Source organism: Clytia hemisphaerica, unplaced genomic scaffold, assembly GCF_902728285.1.
Source record: "Clytia hemisphaerica strain Z4C2 unplaced genomic scaffold, Clytia hemisphaerica genome assembly, whole genome shotgun sequence".
In the NCBI taxonomy this organism is placed as follows: Eukaryota; Metazoa; Cnidaria; class Hydrozoa; order Leptothecata; family Clytiidae; genus Clytia; species Clytia hemisphaerica.
Window position 1 is genome coordinate 276,145 of NW_027104530.1, and position 19,923 is coordinate 296,067.

At 36.8% G+C, this 19,923-nt stretch overlaps 2 protein-coding genes across 2 annotated transcripts in view; one reads left to right on the top strand and one right to left on the bottom strand.

Moving 5' to 3' along the window:
* Positions 1–19,923, bottom strand: part of LOC136822327 (tRNA-dihydrouridine(16/17) synthase [NAD(P)(+)]-like) — a 40,233-nt gene that overhangs the window by 1,003 nt on the left and 19,307 nt on the right. Inside the window, exons 4-11 of the mRNA XM_067078568.1 lie at positions 11,275–11,387; positions 10,242–10,428; positions 9,743–9,887; positions 6,327–6,423; positions 3,340–3,431; positions 2,167–2,309; positions 1,551–1,600; positions 118–193 (exon numbers count right to left, since the gene is read on the bottom strand). Of these exons, the coding sequence (XP_066934669.1) occupies positions 118–193; positions 1,551–1,600; positions 2,167–2,309; positions 3,340–3,431; positions 6,327–6,423; positions 9,743–9,887; positions 10,242–10,428; positions 11,275–11,387 (903 nt within the window). The remainder of the gene's footprint in view (positions 1–117; positions 194–1,550; positions 1,601–2,166; positions 2,310–3,339; positions 3,432–6,326; positions 6,424–9,742; positions 9,888–10,241; positions 10,429–11,274; positions 11,388–19,923) is intronic.
* LOC136822364 (uncharacterized) lies at positions 16,944–18,208 on the top strand. The gene is made up of 2 exons (XM_067078601.1): positions 16,944–17,541; positions 17,634–18,208. Exons 1-2 carry the CDS (start codon positions 16,944–16,946, stop codon positions 18,206–18,208), a joined length of 1,173 nt encoding a protein of 390 aa, XP_066934702.1.

The following is a 19,923-nucleotide window of genomic DNA, read 5'->3' on the forward strand; positions in this document are numbered from 1 at the left end:
TATGTTTTGTCATTTGGCGGAGTAAAACCCTGATTTTTAGATCCATTTCCCTCTTGAATAGATCGTCTAGAAACTACAATAAACCAGTATGAAGTAAACAAAAAAATGAAAACGTACCTGAACAATCGAGTACTTTGATAGCGGTCATATCTTTACAACAAGCTTTACATAAATTGTGTTCACATTTCTTGCCCTGTAAAATAACAAGATTAAATAATTGCATGCGATTGAAAATTAATTCCCCAAGCCAATGCATATCTCCATTACAAACGTAATGGCAACCTAGACAGTAAAGTAGGACCAATTTAGACGAAAGGTGTAAAAACAAGCTACATGCTGAATGGACCTACCTGAAGATTGATGTAATACGACAATTAAAAAAATTGAAACAATAGTATAGTTCATGGCATTTTCAAATCATGGTTCGTTTTGTGATGATACATTAAAATTAAACTAGCCCTCGGTCTGTAAAATGCCAATAAATCAGGTGACGATATGAAAACAATAAAATCTTAATTTGCATTATCATCAGTATCTATAGAAAATAGAAAAAAAGTTGAATTTGTTTCTAAGATCCCAAATAAATTTCTGTAAATTTTGTAAATACACGAATGAGACCTGCAAATAATTCGAACTACTAATTGACAGGTGGAATTATTGATGATTTTGAGAATATTGTGTACCCGGACTGGTACAGATAAAGAGTTTGTAATCTTACGAACTGTTCTTATAACAGACAATATAAAATTTCCATCAGCTTTTTAATTTGACGCTCCTTCGTATATTAATTTCCTTTGTTTGTATATAGCATATTCCCAAATGACATTTTCTCTACGTTTTCTTTATACTAGGATAATTAATTTTAATTATTAGGCAATTATTTTATGCCATACTATCTCCGATTCTTTCACGCTTGGGACTTCTGAATTCATTCTAATTTTGATTTGATTGGAGAAGGTTGTTTTTGACATGAGTTGACTTCCTCAAGAAATTCAGTGGAAATTTATCGTTTTCGTATGGCAAAGTATCTTGTATCCAGTTTCTTGTTGTAGTGATTACTCGCCTTTAGTTCTCACTACCTTTCTGGTCAGCATCTCACTCGTGGCCAGCTGGTGAGTTTTTCTGCTGTTTTCATTTGTTCTTTTTCATAGGCTTAGGTTAGGTTTTTGTCTGGCCTCTGGTCTTCTCTGTTTGGCCTCGTTTTTCTCTTTCTTTTTGGCATTTTTCTGTTTTATACATTTTTAGGTTAAGTTAAGTTAGGATTTAAGTTCTAGAATTTTCTGTTAGTTTGTCATTCATTTTTCTCATATTTATCTCAGTTTAATCATTTCCGTTTATCAGTCAATTAGTCAAATTTTCTCTAATTAGGATCAAATTTTGTCTTGTCAAATATTTATGAATTTTCGTTTTTCTTTCTTCATTTAGTTTGAATATATCATATCTCGACCCTCTCGCGTCAAGATTATTTCGGACACACCCCAGGTGCGATGCACTAGGCCCACAGAGTTGTGTGTTTCAAATGAAAAAATGTCAAAACATATTTAACTTACCCAGGGGTTGTTCTTGCAAGTCACGCATAGCGGCCATTTGTCTTTTGGAACTATGAAGCAAGGAAAGAATACTTGATCCTTACAAACTTATCTCTTGTACTTGCACGATTTAGAAATTTTCATTCGACGCACTATATCTCTGAAGGTCGGGAAGATTTCTCAACATCGGGAAGGCTTGGATAACGGAATTTCGCCCGACTGTCTCATGGATTTTGCAGTGGGAGGCCTGAACTCTAGCCCTCGTTTTCGGGTATTAGTTGGTCCAATCGAAATATTTCAGGCTTATTCACAAGGGCAGTTCAGCCCGACCGGGAATACGAAACATCAGGTAGACTATCATTCCTCTCATGGGAAATTGGGCCACTGACATCAAAACGTTTCGATTGACTTTACCAATTCTATGAAATGTCGTCAGGACATCAATCAGATGTATATGGTTCTAGATTCTAAGCCGTTTTTAATGAAATCTTCTATTTTGAGCTCTCATAAAGAAAGAAAGCAGAGAAAAACACCGAGCTAAACAAAGGCGTACGGATTAAAGAATGTTTGACATCGAAATATTTTTCATAGTAGCGAAAAAAGCAAAAAAATCAAAAGTCAAAAAGAATTGACGTACCTTTAGGGAATAAGCCTTTGCCGTGCTGTTGGTGTTTTTCACGTATAGCTTTTCGTTTGGAGGGCGGTTTTATTTTTGCTTTTGCTTTCACTTCTTCACCGCCCTCTTCGAGTGGTCTTTTCTCGCCCGATGTTGTTTTTGGTCTAAGTGAGGTAGAGAAGCGAAAATTTTGTGGATTTAAGGACACAATTTTTTTGGGAATTTACGACACATCTCCTGAAATAACTTGCTAGTTAATTGAAACCATCCTAACATTCTGAATACAAAATTTTAACAACAGTTTCTAAATATGTTGCTCAAACGAAATGATTGACACCCCTCAAACGAAAACCAGAAAATAGAAAATGGAAATCACCCCTTTGGAGCTGCAAGGAGAACGGGTTTAAGTTAACCAGGGCCTCGCTTCCTGTAAAAGACAAGCAGGACAGTTTTGTTTCATCGAGCCAATTCTTGTTGATATGGGATTAAACTTAAACTTAAATGTCTAATGTAGAATCTAGAACTGTCCCGAGAACTGTTTAACTATTTATATTTTTGGAAAGTTCAAATCGTCATTTCTCGATTTGGAAAAAGAGTTAGGCAAAAACATTTGAAAGTTTTGCTCAGGAGCATGGAAATAATCTAATAGCGAAAGTATCTCAAACTCAAACCATTTTGTTATACCCGAGGGGGGGCACTCGATTTCGAAACGACGGTATGTGCCGTGCAAAATCTGCTTTTCAAAATCGTACCCTTACAGTGCAGTTCAATATGGCTGAAAAGGTACCCTTTCAGTGCATTTTCTCTTGATTTACCCAACCCTTATAGTGCACTATATTTCTCGGCTGTAAATCTGCGTGAAAGAAGAAGCTTGGGAAATTTTCTGTTTCAAAGAAAACTGAGAAAATTATTCTTGTCAGCTGTAATTATCAGACAATAGAACTTTTTAGAAGCACACCCTTATAGTGCGTTATGGGATGCTGAAAAGCCCACCCTAAGCGCGGCACATGACGTAGGTCAGATCATATGAGTGCCCCCTGGGGGTTATACCTTCCATCAGGGTATTGGAAAATATTAGCTTACAATAACTGTGGGTGTGGTGCGACCTACAAAGGACAAACACCTGAAATTATATAGGGCTAGTAAATAGAAAACCATTTCATACAAAACATCATACACCTAGTTTCTACTTACGGTGGTCTAACGTACGGTTGACATCTCCAAAAGGGAAGTTGACCGATCTCCTCACTGTCTTTGCCATCCTCTATTTCTTTGTCCGCGATCGCCTACAAATGGAATATAATATTACTCTGATGAATGGGAATGGGGTATGGTAAATTATCCAAAAGCTGGTTTGGAAACTGTACTGAAATAGTTTTTGAAATAAGCAGCTGTAGCATGAAGGTATAGCATCCAACTATTATAGGCAAGGTTGTGGGTTCGATCCCCAGCCAAGCCAAAGTAAAGATTTACAAAATGGTACTTAAGGGCTCTGGACATTTTTCGATTTTACACCAACTTAAATGGCAATTTCTGCATTTTAATCGAAAAATTGAAATGAAAAAATTAAATGAAGAAGAAAACGAAGAGTTTTTCGAAGAAGAGTATTTCACCTTTCAAAGCCCTAATCTCGGTGAAAATCAAACATTTTGGAATTTTTTTGGTTCAGGTGATGTATCTATTTAGTATCTAAAAATATTATTATTATTAAAATGAATATTACAGGTTGTAGGCACTCAGTGGGCCTCTAAACCGATCTCAATTTACAAGTTTCGTGTAACGATTTCTTTGGATGGCTTTTCCATGCTTCTTTCAACTTTTCTTTGAAGCCTTTTATGGAAACAGCAGCTACCACCTCAGACGGCAATTTATTCCACGTAGGGATGGTTCTGTAGTAGAACGACTTTGTTTGCGGGCCGCGGAATCCATCACTTGCAAAGTTCAGCTGGAGTTCATCTTTGTGTTGTCGATTCGGACGTGGTCGATGGGTAGTTTTCTTTGGAATCGTAGCTTTATCGTAGAAGTGAAGATGCTTATAGACCTGCACCATATCACAAAAGTTCTACGAAACTCTAGTGTTGGTAATTGTAAGCTTCGTAGTCTATCCTCATAAGAGAGATTTTTGTAAAGTTTGACAAGCCTTGTCGCACGTCTCTGCACTCCTTCCAATAGGTTGACGTGTTTCCTTAGTTTCGGGGACCAGACTGATTGTGCATATTCAAGATGCGGTCGAACGAAAGTACAGTACAAAGTAAGAAAAATCTGCGGGCTAAGGTTTTGGAAGCCACGGTTAATAACTCCAAGCATCGAATTGGCCTTGTTGACTTGCTTAGAGATATGTTCCTCGAAACTCAACTCTGCATCAATAACAACACCAAGATCTTTCTCTATGAAAACATGTTCCAGTTGATTTCCATTTAGAGTATATGGATGTGCATGTTTAATGTTTGTAAACTTTCCGATTGTAAGTACATGGCACTGTCTGGATGGAACTGAAGCAACCAGTCTTTAGACCATTTCTCCAGCTCCTCAATATCTTTTTGTATGATAAGAGAGTCATCAATGGAGTCAACTTCTTTAAATATCTTTGTATCATCAGCAAAGAGTAGTATGGATGAGATGATTTTATCAGGAAGATCGTTGATATATAGAAAAAAAGTAGCGGCCCAAGTACACTACCCTGTGGTATTCCACTTACTACATCATTTGTTGTTGATTTTGACTGATTCACTTTTACCTGTTGTTTACGTCCGTTAAGGAATGCTCTTATCCAATCAAGTATAGGTCCTTTGAATCCATATCCCATTAGTTTTTTGCACAATCGACGGTGTGGCACGGTATCAAATGCCTTTGCAAAATCGAAATAGATACAATCTACCACTTTTCCTTCTGAGGTACTTTCACAGCATCTATCGATGAATGTTAGCAGTTGGGTAACTGTCGAGCGTTTGCTAATGAAACCATATTGTTTATTTGAAAGGAGTTCCAGGTCGTCAAGATGCTGTGTAATGTGCGCTCGTAGAATTGTTTCCATCAGCTTACAAACGATCGATGTCAAACTTACAGGTCGGTAGTTAACAGCCAAATTTTGTGCTCCTTTGCTCTTATAAATTGGAGTTACATATGCTAATTTCCATTCTTCCGGTAGGACTCCCGTCGATAACGATTCGATCATTAAAAGTGCAAGGGGTTCTGCGATATCATCTACAAGTTCTTTTAACATTTTTGGATGCATTTCATCTGGACCAAATGATTTGTTGTCATCAAGTTTCAGTATAGATTTGTAAACAAGATCTTTTGTTATTGGTATTCTTTTGATGACGCGATCTGTGCGGGACTGGAATTCCGGTAGTTCTCCTTCGGGTTCTTTTGTGAAGACACTACAGAATTGTTTCTGCAGGATGTCTGCTTTTTCATGGTCTTCATGTCTTAAAGATGAAATGTCATTTGGTGTTTCGAGCAATATAATATAATACAATACAATATAATTTCGGAAAATTTTTGTGGAAGTATCTTTCCTTTAAAATCTCCAAAAAACCTCATTTTTGGCAACTCCACTAAATTTCCGTACGAAAACAGCTATAACTTGGGATGTAGCCAAATAGAAAATTTTTCCGAAAAAATCTAAATAAAAAAATTATTTGTCATTAACTTAAAAAAAGCTTGAAACAATGAAATGATTTCCCCAAGGAGATTAGGCTTTTTGTGTGAAAAAGTATACGAATAGCGTCGTTATGACGTTTTATTAAGGTCCATGCCACTCTTATTCCTTAATTACTCATGATGTAATTACTTAAATTCATTTTTTCAAAAGCAGTTTGTTCTGAAACATGTCAAAGAAGCGAAAACATAAGGTTTTATCTTCAAATTCTGAAATTGATTTTTCACTATGACCAGAGCCCTTAATGCCTTTCTCTAGCATGCTCAGCAACTAAAGAGAAAAAACAAGGGTAAGTGGAGAAATTAAAGGAAATGAGTGGCATCCTTCCCTACCTTTGGGAAGACAGCTAAAGAAGTGGGAGTCATCGGGTCGCTCTTAATTTAAAGGGCAATTAAATATCAAAATTTATAAACAGGATGGATCTACTTCAGAGCAAATATAAGCGCGAAGGTAAATTTGAATCAGTCACAGTTGGACGAAGAGGTTTGACGATCAGAAATATATAATCTGTCTCTCTCACCTTGGCTTTTTCTTTGATCGTATCCGATATTTTGCACATATCATCGAATTTCTTTACTTTACCTAGCGGATGTCGCATTTCTGGGAAATTATCCAAACTGAAAGCAGAGTAAAGCAAAGTGTTAGAAAACGTTAAAATTTTCTTTTTTAACTTTTTTAATCTAAGTTTCCTGAGTGTGAAAATTTACAAGATACTTTATCTTATAGCCCTCAAAAATTGACAAGAAAATTGATGCACTCATAGTATAGAATAATGAAAATATGAACATTTTAAGCATATTCATGGGCCTGGAATCACGGAATTGAGGTTCAAAGAAGTAAACACCGGCTACAACACTACTCGTCTAAATTTGAAATGTCAAAAAAATTAGAATAACTGAGCGTCAACAACAATTCTTAATAGGACCAATGAATTGTTGTTGACGCTCAACAACCTCTTAAGAAATGATGAGGGTACTTGCATATAGTCTAACCACCCTCTCAGATAAGGCCGAAACGTTTGGAACAAATTTATAATGATCCTTCGTGATTTCATGGTACAGAGGTTCTCAATTGATTACTTTTATAAGGGAGGTTAAATAGCGATGGATAAGTCCCGACGAGATTCCTGCAGTCTTTGTTTGCAATATATTGCAATATTATACATAAATATCTTAAACTTTGCTTTAGAAGAAGAACTTAATCGATGTGGGACAGAATTGTAAGATCAGTCAACTTTATCTCTCTCTAATTCAAATCTCTGTTAATCTTATATTAATCTTTCTGTAATTCGAACATTGGTTCCCTCACCTGAAAAGTTATCCAAAAATACACTCGGTAATTCGAACCTTTATCTAATTCGAAGAAAAATCTTAGTTCTTTGAGGATCAAGCTACCTTATTCTCAAATAGTCTTTATTTTCGGTAGATTTTATTTTACATGACTTTCAATTAAACGAAGGTTGAATGAAAAAATACATATAAAATGACTTTTATTTTATTCATGTGTAAGGCGAAAAGTTTTTCAATAGATTGCATGCAGCCTTCCAACGTGAATTCAGCCAAAAGAAGTGATATTGTGTGAGGTGCTTTTTAAAAAACAATTTTATCATATCTGTTCATAACAGTCGACAGTATCTGTGATATCTTAATGAAATTAAATAAAAAAATTCAAATTATAATTTTAGGAAAATGAAATAATACATTACCTAATTACACAATAGGTATGTTTTCTTTCAAAAAACTGCATGTAACAATCCTATTGTGGGACCGTTTTTACCAAAGCTGAACTCATCCGTTGTCTCGCAAGTTTTAAAAGTCAGTATAATTTGTTGTATTTGATGGCAATCCTCTCTGGTAAGTTTATGCTATATTTGAAGCTATTTTTCAAAGTTTAAAATTATTTTGCTTAACTGTTTTTAAATTTTAAACTTTCAAAAATGGCTTCAAATTATAACATAAACTTACCAGAGAAGATGTTTAAGAGTCAATTTTTTGTGATCGTTTACAATGGCTTCAAGATGCATACATATTCACGAAAAACAGCATTAAACTGTGAAACATTGGTTACTGACTGTTCCGATCAAATCATTTACATTATAACATGTTTACTGTGGAAATCTTGTCAATTTATTCTTGGTTCGGTCACGTAGCTTTAATAAGCATTAATTAAATTTGCTTAGTTCGGCTTTAATATCAAAAAAACTTCTTGGATGTTTTTCACGCTAGCAGAACAAACAACAAATTCACCAAGCTTCGTCAAATTTTGCTTCACGACGGAAAAGCCTCTTTTTTTAACTTTTGTAATGAAATCCATCCGAGACTGAAGAACAATACGGTACAGAAAGTCTCTAATTTGTCCTTAGTTTGAACCTGTAGCTTTAAACATCAATTGAATTTCTTGAATCACATCACTACCGGCATACGTTCTCCAGCGGAGATAATCGGGCCGGTTCGGATCAAGCCACACACATCTATTAAACCAGAACGGACCGTGACCGTTTGGAAAACAAGGTGATCCGTAATCTCGATCATGTGTATGGAACTTCATTCCGTTCAGGTTTTGTCGACTCGTCAAAGATTCTATCCCGGTCAGTAGAGTTTCATTGAAATGAAGAGTATAATCTTGACTCTCGTTATCGATGTAAAATTCACCGTATCTTGAGATGGCGGTGTCGCCTGTGTACGCTTCAGCGTGCACCAAAAAATCATGCTTCGCAGAGACACTCATTTCATGGATAAAATCGTTTCCTAGCCAAAATTCTCGATGTGGGTCACCAAAGCCTACTTTGTAATCATTCCAAGAACGTTGGAAATCTAAGTGGCGAGGCTGATATCGTCGTTGGAAAACAATCCACGCTCCGCCCTCAATATCCATGTTGCATCTGATATTTTTCAAAAAACGCCCCATCCAGTTCACCTTGTAAACACCTGACGCCCTCGCTCCAATGCTGTACCAATCTTTACAATCCCTGGCATTGATGAAGTAGCGAATTCGATAAGAAACCCTGACCAGATCTTCACGCATGGTAGCGCTATCGTAAAATTGACATTCGTATTGATTAATGGATGTTTGCTTGATGGTGTAGGAATGGCATTTACGAGTGGTACCACAGACACTTATACATTGTTCTTTGAACTTGGATGAAAATGCGAAGTAAGGGTCTTTAGAAGGATGACCATTAGACGTAATGAGGTGATATTGGTTAGGTGAAGTATTTGTAATCAACAGCAAAATGATAAACAAAGAAACATGATAACATTTCTTCATCTTTTCGTGAATCAACTCCTCAGTATCCATTAGGAGTACTCATACGGATATGAGCCTCCCAAAATTATTTTTAAGATTTTAAATTTTAAATTTTTGATTATCGATAGAGAGACTTGCCGCAAAAAAGAATTTAATACTGAATATGTCATTGAAATGTTTCTATGGTAACAGAAATAGTAATGAAAACAAACAAGCTATGTGATTTATTAATGAATTTGAAGTCAAATTTGAAATAGCTTCTTTTCAATAAACGGAACAATTTCAAATCTTGTTTGGCTCGTGTTTCATGTGGTTTGGAAATTTGAGTCACTACTCAAGAAATTTAGAAACACCACTCAATTGGGCTGCATTTTGTTGCCAATATATCGTAAATAGAATATCAATAATTCAACATTTATTAGGAAAATCGATAGGGGTAACTAGCTTTGGAGAAAGTCAGATAGGTCAGTATTATTTTTGGATTTCGCAAACTCTCGATTCGTTGAACGAACTTTCATAATCGATTAAAAAAAAAATATTTTTTCAGTCGTCGACTTCTATATTTGGGTAAGGTAATCAGGGGGGGTAAACCATTTTATCTGCGTTGAGCTAAACCGAAAACTGCAAAATCTACGAAAATTACTCCCTGAAATAATTTTTCAAACGAGAGAAAAAGAGTTTTGAACATACCACTTTTGCCACATGCGAAATAAATGTCCTCTCACATAACTCAAATTGGTGGGATATTGATTGCAGTATGCTAAGTATTTATCCACCATCTCCCATGCAGGCGGTTGCCGCCCTGTGAATATGGCGGGATTGTATAATGCACCCTCTAAAAAGTGAAAAAAAAAACATTGTCTGAATAACCTCATATAACTGATGGAATTACTTCTAACACCTACGTGAATACTGTCGAACGTGCTAACCGCACTGGCTCAACTTCAGTATCTTGCAGGTCCGACTGTAAAATTGATAAAAATCAAAAAATTTCAAACAATTTCCTTTTTAGTCAATAACGCCCCCATGTTTTACCTTTGTTTTTTTTAGAGACTTTCATTTCAAAACAAAGTTATCTAAACATAAATAAAAATCCCTGCAAACATTAGATTTCCAGGTTGTAATGATTCCTCCTGCCAGTTGAGCGTATTTATAGTTAAAAACCTAATAAGAGAGAAAGGAGACCGACCTGCACTCATCACAGCATCCACTTTGGTATACTCTATACATTTTTCGACGTCCCGCAAATACTGGATGTTTCCATTAGCAAATACAGGCACGGAAACAGCCTCCTTGACCGCTTTGATGTGATCCCAACTTGCAATACCGGTGAGCGGACCTCGTTGTTCGCGACGTCGACCGTGAACTGTGATGATCTGAGAAAAAGGAATGTTCAGGTAATAGCGCATTCTGTACTTCTTTAGCTATCATAATGCAGGTATATACACCCGTGTCACAGACCCGGTGGAACACCATCCCGGTGGAAAAATAGGCCAAAAATTCGTCCCCGGTGGAAAAAATACCCTACATTTTCAACCCCACTGGGAAATTGGTCTGTGATTCTATCCCCATTGAAAATTGAATGGAAAAAAATTGAACTCCGAAACCATCCCCACTGGAATTTTTGAGCTGGAAACAATTTTCTATCCCCATTGGGATTTCGATAGAAATTTTCATCCGCACTGAGGGAAAAGGTTCTACCGGGGCACTGAGACAGGGGTGTGTATATATGATCTGGTCAGGTCTGTGTACCGTGTTTATGTTATGTGCACAGTGATCGTAGCTGTAGGACTATTTATCTCCGGCCAAAACCTGTTCCCTTTCTCGTTAGGTCTATCAATAAGGAGCCGAATGGTCAATGTGCGAGCGCTTAAAACAAAGGCCCGCTCTTTCAAATGTTCCGTTCAGTTCTTAGATAGCCTGGACTCCGTGAAAGTAATCGCAAGAATGTCTAAAAATCCTAGACTACACAAAAAATATCTATTCTGTTTGTATGTCTATAGTTAGTTCAGTAGAAAACTATAGTAGTACTTTCCATCTGGCGAGTAAAATCTCGAAAGTTCCACAAATTAATTCCGTCATCGAGAGTTTTTATTTATTTTCTCTCAACTAGTTAGGAAGTAAAACATGCAGCGGGATATCAATGGTCATGCTTTTCTCTTGTACTATTGTGAATGAGCACCAAATGTCAACATTTATTACAGACTCTCCAAACTTCTTACCTTAGCCCCCGCTCGTTCCAATCTTTTTGCATATTCGACAGTCTTTTCGATACTTTCATAAACACGTATTTTACAGGTGATAGGTTTCTTGATTCGAGCACAGGCTGTCCGTACTGAAGAAAAAGGAAAGAAATTATCAAAAATTGTGAAAAATATAAAATTAGAGCATTATTCCAGGACTTTCCGCGTACGCTGGTCAAAGTTTTTTACCGATATTTGTCGTTATTGAGTAACAGGAAAACTGAGAAAAAAATTGAATTCGTATTCCCAGAGTGTTGCAAAAAATATTTTGGGAAATTTTTAAACCAGTTTAGGGGCTGTTTATATAGTGGCGTGCAGGCCATTAAGCTCTGAAGGGGCTAAAGATGAATCTTCAACCTTTCACAAGCAAGAAAAAGTTTGCCCCGCATTTAAAAGTTATTTAAAACAGCCACTCTTCTTTGAGAGTTTAGCCAGCCCGGATGGATGGATGGAATCAAATCTTTTTTTGAAGTCACGTGATCTATTTTCACTGTCTTCATTCGCCAAAAAAGTTGCAATGTAACGTCTTCGATAACATTTTCAACATCATTGCCTTGTGGCCCGTTTATATTGGAGTGGGAAACCACTCAAATCAGGTGGGATACAAGTAAGGTGGGCTAACCCATCCCTCTGAAAGCCTGCCACTATAATGAACAGCCACTTAGAATACCAACGTCACTTAAAAAAATTGACGTCAAATATAACAAATATTGAAAAAAAAAAACTCAAAAGACACAAAAAAAGACAAAAAAGACGTTTGGTGTAGATGGAACGAGAGGAGGATTTGTTGGGCTTTGTTTGCTTGGGTAATAAGAGGTACATTTAAAGAAAGGTATATTTCATACGTTTGCACACCCCTGTCTCACAGCCCCGGTGGAACTTTTTTCTTCAGTGGCAATAAAAAATCCTATTCAACGATAACGTTAAAAAATCCAGCGGAGATGACTTTGGAATAAAATTTTTAAGCATTGAGTCTCAAATGGGGATGAAATCAAGGTCAATTTCCTAGTTGGGCTGAAATTCCAGGGTATTTTCTTACCGGGGACGAAATCTTTGCCAAATTTTCCAGTGGGGCTGGGTTCCAAACGGGTCTATGAGACAGGGGTGTGTTTGCAGATTCAAAAACTAGCACAACAATTACTGTAGTTAAGGTATTCTCAATAAATTTTTCAAGTACACTGTAAACTAATTAGGAAACATTCAAAATAATTTCCCATCATTGACATTTTTATCCTTCAAACGATCGGTAGATTTAGAAGAATGTGATTTGAGCAACCCTCTCCTTATCTTATCGATTTTCAAAAGAACAGAATGCTTTTCTCATTCTTATTTCGTTAGATTTATTTGATTCGCAAACAGTATATTCAGAGATCAGTTGAAAGAATGATTTTAAGTAAATTTTGGCTGAAAAATAACTAAGAACAAATTAAGAATAAACTGAGTATCAGGCCAAGCCAACTTATATTTAAGAAGTTATGGTGGAGCATATTATCGATTTTCGTTTTTGTAATCCAAACATATTAATTCACGAGTTTCCACAAAAAGTCTAAGAGATGCATCAAGAAAATCGTTTGTCATCTATTGCACAATTGAACATTCGTAAACTCTGGTAGAATGCGATGCTTGAGTCAGTCGGTTGATCAACAAAAGCTATATTTGTGGGCATGATCTGATGGCGAAGTCTTCATTTCATAGTGAAGGTTGTCTGTTTGAGATCGTGCCCATTGTTATAGAGCATCGATTTTCAAAAGCTGAGCGTCCAATTTAAAGGGTTTGTCTAAGCAATGGTCTGTGTTTTAATAGCTAAAACTTTTTGTTAGAGTTTCTTACTCGTTGCAGCAAAAGTTTTGAAAACTTTGTTCGCTTTTTTTAGCGATGTTTTTTACCAAGTTAAATAGTAACAAGAATTGCGGGGGGATATCGGTCTGTTTTACGCTATTCTCGCTACTGTGTTGACACAATTAAACGCCCCGTTAGCTACCCTTGACTTACTGCCTAATTCCCCTCACAAGGCATGGGGGCGAAGGTTCATCAGCTTGCAAAGCTTGAATCGGACCTTGGTATTCCGTACACGAATCACTCAAGTATCGTTGGGAATCTAAGGCCAAAAGCCTGTGGGCATCTTTCAATTTTAAGTCTATTTCAGAAGCTATTTAAAAGACATTGGTATATCTCTATCAGTATGTATAAAACTTTTTTTGCCAAGGATTGAAATTGATGTCATTGAAAAAATTGACGTCAAATAATTTTTGACATTTTTGGAATGTCAATTTTTATGAAGAATCAAAAAGACTTCAAAGGTAAGTATTGTTCAGATAAGTATGGTCCAAGATTTCGCTGGTTATAACTCAAGATAAAACGAGATGACATTTATTTATAAGCAGATTGGTTTTGCTATACGAAAATGAACAAGCTCTTCGACACGAAGCTTTTTGCGCTGTGAACACACCCAAAGTTTGGAAATGATCGTATTAAAACATGATGGTATTGTTGCTTTGGTTGTGTTTTCAGCCGAATTACGTTGGTATCACAATCACTTTATTCAATACTTGTTTAACGAAGAAATTGTCATGTAATAATTATAAAATGCAACGACAAAAAACTTTGACATTCTCGGCATAGTTTGCAGAGGGGTATGAACCCCCCTAGGTTTATTTCATCCCCCCCTATATACCGATCCCCCCCTTTTGTAATGAAATCTTATCCCCCCTTTTTTTTACAGAAAATCCATTTCGAAGGAAACTCGCTTTCCCACCTACCAGCAAAATTATCAACAAGAAAGAACTACATATTTTTTTTACTTTAAAACACAAACTGTGACAATTTGTATTTGATTAGAAAATTGACCAAAATTTCCAAACCCCCCCTTTTTTATTTGATCCCCCCCTACATTCCCATCCCCCCTAGTTTTTTCGGCAGATCTCGGTACCCCCCCTACAAAGGCCCTCCAGAAAGTTGGCATCCCCCCCCTATTAAAAAGGGGGGGTGCAAACTATGCTCGGGTAACTTGTTTTGTGAGCATAATCGAAAAGTACGTTATTTTAAAAATTTGAAAACGTCTCCTTGATTATGGCTCATTAGCCAAGTAGATTAAAATCATGATAACCAACATTCAGCTATGGAGAACTTGAAATGTGAGAAACAACAAATTAAAACATTCCCATATTTCCTTTTTTGATTTGATAAACCATCACATGATTTTATAAACAAGTTATAAATCACATCGATAGCTTTGTCAACCTTGGAACTTATAGAAATAGCCTCTTTGAATTGCTTATTAGCTAAGTAGATTCATTTTGCTAAAAGGCTAAAATGTGTAGAATTGACATGATCATTGGAGCTCTTGTCCTGTAATACAACCAAAGTCAGAATACACTGGTAGTTGATAGACTTAGAGTGTAGTCGAGGTAGCCCTGGTAATCAAATGCAACGATAAAAATTTTTGGCATTCTCGGTTAACTTGTTTTGTGAGCATCATCGAAAAGTGCCTTATTTTCAGAAATTGAAAACGCCTCCTTGATTATGGCTTATTAGCCAAGGAAATTATTTTTGCTGACACCATCCGCTAAACGACGTAGAATTAACATGTTCGTTGAAGCTCTTGTCCTGGGAGCACGACCAGAGTCAAGATATGGTTGTATTTTCAAATAACCGCATATCTTCATTGGTTGCACTCATAGTAAATGAGTAGTTTTGTTAGAGTAATCAACATTGATAGCTTCCAAAGTCTCTGTAGCTTGTCTTGTGAGCATAGTCGAAGAGCTCCTCATTTTCAGAATTTTAAAAGCATCTCGTCAGCTATAGCTCAACAGGTAAGCAGATTGATTTTGCTTTACGAAAATGAACATGTTGTCGACACAAGGCTTGTACAGTGACCACAACCAAAGCTAGGACATAATGTTATTTTCTATCATAATTCATATAGCGGTCATTAAGTAAGGCATTAAAGAATCAAACGGCGAGCGGTATTGAAAGGTTCCGTGACTCAAATAAGTGTACCTGCGCTGAGAAAAGTAAGGCATGTCACGTCAGAGGGCTGAAATATCATTAACCGCCCTGATTGCCTTTGAACGGGCTTTATCGCACTGCAAGGACTTCTTTTTCTTGATTTTCGAATGTTTGGACATTCGAATTGTTTTGAACCCTGGAAACCATAAACACAACACAAAACAAATCAAAAACCAGCAAAATGGAGGAGGAGAAGGTTATCAACTTCCACTTTGAAGTTGAATTTGAAGAGCAAAAAGCAGCAGCAGAAGAACCGAGCAGTCAGACATCAGATTTAGATGAAGCAGAACTGGATAAGCTTGTACTGGACTCAAAACCAGAAAACACAAGGAAATGTACAAACTGGGGATTTTCAAAGTTGAGAACTTGGCTGGAAAAACGAAACATTCCGATTGACTTCAAAACCGTTGAAGCAGACAAGCTTAGCGACATTTTGAGGAAGTTTTATGCTGAAGTTAGAAGTGCTAAATATGAAATGTTTACACCGAGCTCGATGACTGGAATTCGTGCTGCAATAAATAGAACACTCTTGGCTCCGCCCTATTCCAGAAATATGAACATCATAGCAGACAGAGAATTTAGTACTGCCAATGATAAGTTCTCTGCTAGATGCAAAATTTATTACAAGACCAACAACAAGAAGCCAAAACATAAAGATTCCATCGAGCAGGCTGATATGAATCGGTTGCAAATTTATTTCTCGAACTGCTTTGACGATCCTTCTAAACTTCAAGAATGTGTCTGGTTTAATCTATGCTTACATTTCGGTCGAAGAGGACGTGAGAATTAACATGTTCGTTGAAGCTCTTGTCCTGGGAGCACGACCAGAGTCAAGATATGGTTGTATTTTCAAATAACCGCATATCTTCATTGGTTGCACTCATAGTAAATGAGTAGTTTTGTTAGAGTAATCAACATTGATAGCTTCCAAAGTCTCTGTAGCTTGTCTTGTGAGCATAGTCGAAGAGCTCCTCATTTTCAGAATTTTAAAAGCATCTCGTCAGCTATAGCTCATCAGGTAAGCAGATTGATTTTGCTTTACGAAAATGAACATGTTGTCGACACAAGGCTTGTACAGTGACCACAACCAAAGCTAGGACATAATGTTATTTTCTATCATAATTCATATAGCGGTCATTAAGTAAGGCATTAAAGAATCAAACGGCGAGCGGTATTGAAAGGTTCCGTGACTCAAATAAGTGTACCTGCGCTGAGAAAAGTAAGGCATGTCACGTCAGAGGGCTGAAATATCATTAAAGGGCGGTGTCCACTTTCGCGCGAAGCGCGTGAAACTTTTCACGTTATTTGTAACGTCATTGGTTGATTGAAAAAAGAAGCAATTCCATTGGTCAAAATTGACGTAACAGTTGAAAAAAGTTGAACTTCCTTCAACTTTTTTTTTGTTCGCGCGAAACTTTTTTATGACGTAATCTTTTCTTCAGGCAAAAACGGTTAAGAAAAATCTTTCACGCGCTTCGCACGAAAGTGGACATCGGCCTTAACCACCCTGATTGCCTTTGAACGGGCTTTATCGCACTGCAAGGACTTCTTTTTCTTGATTTTCGAATGTTTGGACATTCGAATTGTGTTGAACCCTGGAAACCATAAACACAACACAAAACAAATCAAAAACCAGCAAAATGGAGGAGGAGAAGGTTGTCAACTTCCACTTTGAAGTTGAATTTGAAGAGCAAAAAGCAGCAGCAGAAGAACCGAGCAGTCAGACATCAGATTTAGATGAAGCAGAACTGGATAAGCTTGTACTGGACTCAAAACAAGAAAACACAAGGAAATGTACAAACTGGGGATTTTCAAAGTTGAGAACTTGGCTGGAAAAACGAAACATTCCGATTGACTTCAAAACCGTTGAAGCAGACAAGCTTAGCGACATTTTGAGGAAGTTTTATGCTGAAGTTAGAAGTGCTAAATATGAAATGTTTACACCGAGCTCGATGACTGGAATTCGTGCTGCAATAAATAGAACACTCTTGGCTCCACCCTATTCCAGAAATATGAACATCATAGCAGACAGAGAATTTAGTACTGCCAATGATATGTTCTCTGCTAGATGCAAAATTTATTACAAGACCAACAACAAGAAGCCAAAACATAAAGATTCCATCGAGCAGGCTGATATGAATCGGTTGCAAATTTATTTCTCGAACTGCTTTGACGATCCTTCTAAACTTCAAGAATGTGTCTGGTTTAATCTATGCTTACATTTCGGTCGAAGAGGACGTGAGGGTTGAAGACTAGAGAGCTGCAAAAAGAACATTTCACTGTGATGACAGATACTAAAGGTAATCGTTATGTCACTATGGTCTTGACAGAAAGTACCAAAAATAACCCAGGTGGATACAAACAGAGTGCTCAGGACTATTCTGATGTCAGAATGTACGAAGTAGCTTCGAGTCAATTGTGTCCAGTGAAAGTTTTCCAGTTTTATGTTGAGAAGCTTCATCCGGACAATCCAAATCTTTTTACCAAGTCCAAAAAGTCATTTGTCAAAGACGAAACAACCTGGTATACCCACGAAGTCATAGGGAAAAATCTGTTGGTTAACATCATGAAACAGATTTCAAACAAAGCTGGCCTGAGCAAAGTTTACACGAACCATTGTGTGCGAGCCTCGGCGGTCACAAGCCTGTACCAAGCTGGTATAGATACCCAGCAAATTTGCTCGATCACGAAGCACAAAAACGAATCAACACTGAGCCACTACATTTCCTCAACTTCGGACGAGCAAAAAATAAAAGCCTCTATAATTCTGTCAGGTACATTGGTTCCAGTACCAGTCGAAGAATCGGAAACAACAGCCACAAACCAACTACAAGAAGCATCAGCAACGAACGAACCTACATCGACACATGATTCAGTCCGTTATGCCAAATGGTATTTTCAATAACTGTACGATAAATTTTAAAGGCTTTTCTAGGCCTGTCTCATCTAATTAAAGCCACGTGCCAAATACGTAAAACAACCATTTCGACGCTCTTAAAGCTTGATCATGGTGTCAATTTTTATACTTTTGTATTATCAGCATCACAATAATTAGTGGTACAAAATCTTTTGAAGATGGTTTGAGAAGCTTTGTATTTCATCATCATATTGTTATTTCTGTCGATATTAGTTATTTTGTCAGCATAAAGACAATAGAATAATTGATTGGATTCATATCTCGAAAACTGGCCTTCCCAATTTTCTATCACAAAGTTCTATCTATTCATACTAAAGGCATCTCATTCAGCATAATTAAAATATTTGGTTTAACAAAGCTTATAAACATCATACTTAATGACCCTGTCAATAATTTTTACTAAAATAGTGTCACTTTGTCAAGAAAATGACTGGTTACTTCAAAGGTCACTTTTTAGTATTCTTGATTTAAACATTCTCTACGGTGGAGAGAGCAGATAAACTCGATAATCCAAATTTATCTGGTCGCCGGTCGTGGACGCTGGTCGTGGTCGTCATTTCTGGTAGATGTTTAGAAACTCCCATTATTTTCAGAATTTGAAAACGCCTCCTTGATTATGGCTCATTGGTCAATTAGATTATTCTTGCTGAGACCATCCGCTAATGGACGTAGAATTGATGCCCTGTGAGTAAAATTCGGCGAATGAGATTTTGTGATTGTGGCATTGTTAAATGCAATTGTTTTCAAAGCTTTGACAGCTTGTCTTGTGAGCATAGTAGAAGAGCGGTTCATTTTTAGAATTTGAAGTAATTCTTTGACTATTGCTCATCAGGCAAATAGATTGATTTTGCAATATGAAAACAAACATACTTGTCGACACGAAGCTCCTTGTGCTGTGGACACAACCAAAGCTAGGACATAGTCGTATTTTAAAATTTCTATATGTTTACTTTTGGTTGTGCTTACAGCCACCACTATACGTTGGTAAGAATGAGTTAGCACAATCCTTTATTTAATGTTTTCTTATGGGAGAAACCGATGTCATAATAATAAAGTGCAATGACCAAAAATTTTGACATTCTTGGGTAGCTTGTTTTGTGAGCATAATCGAAAGATGCGTTATTTTCAGAATTTGAAAACACTTCCTTGATTATTGCTCATTGGCCAAGTAGATTAATTTTGAACGAACATCCGCTAAGCGATACAGAATTAACATGTTTATTGAAGCTCTTGTCTTGTGGGTTCGACCAAAGACAGGACGTTGTGATATTCAGAGAAATCGACATTGGTTGCATGTCTTGTGAGCAAAGTCGAGGGACGGTTCATTTTCAGAATTTGAAACGTGTCTTTGACCATGGCTCATCAGGCAAGCAGATTGATTTTGCTTTACGAATAAGAACATGCTCGTCGAAACGAAGCTCTTTGTTCTGTGAACACAACCAAAGCCAGGACATGATAGTATTTTCAAATAATTGCATGTCAATTGCTTTGGTTGTATTTACAGAAGTCGTTGTACTTTTAGTCATTGTAGGTTGGTAAGATTGAAAAACCACAGTCACTTTATTCAATATTTGCTTATGGGAGAAACTGATGTCATTATAAAACGAAATGACCAAAAACTTTGGGATTCTTGGGTACCTTGTTTTGAGAGCATAATCGAATGCGTTATTTTCAGAATTTGAAAACGCCTCCTTGATTATGAC

Excerpts from the sequence above, each read along its gene's own strand:
- LOC136822364 (XM_067078601.1), top strand. The coding sequence starts at position 16,944 with ATGGAGGAGGAGAAGGTTGTCAACTTCCACTTTGAAGTTGAATTTGAA. Across the intron at positions 17,542-17,633 it reads ACATTTCGGTCGAAGAGGAC|AAAGTACCAAAAATAACCCA; the intron begins GTGAGGGTTGAA and ends TGGTCTTGACAG.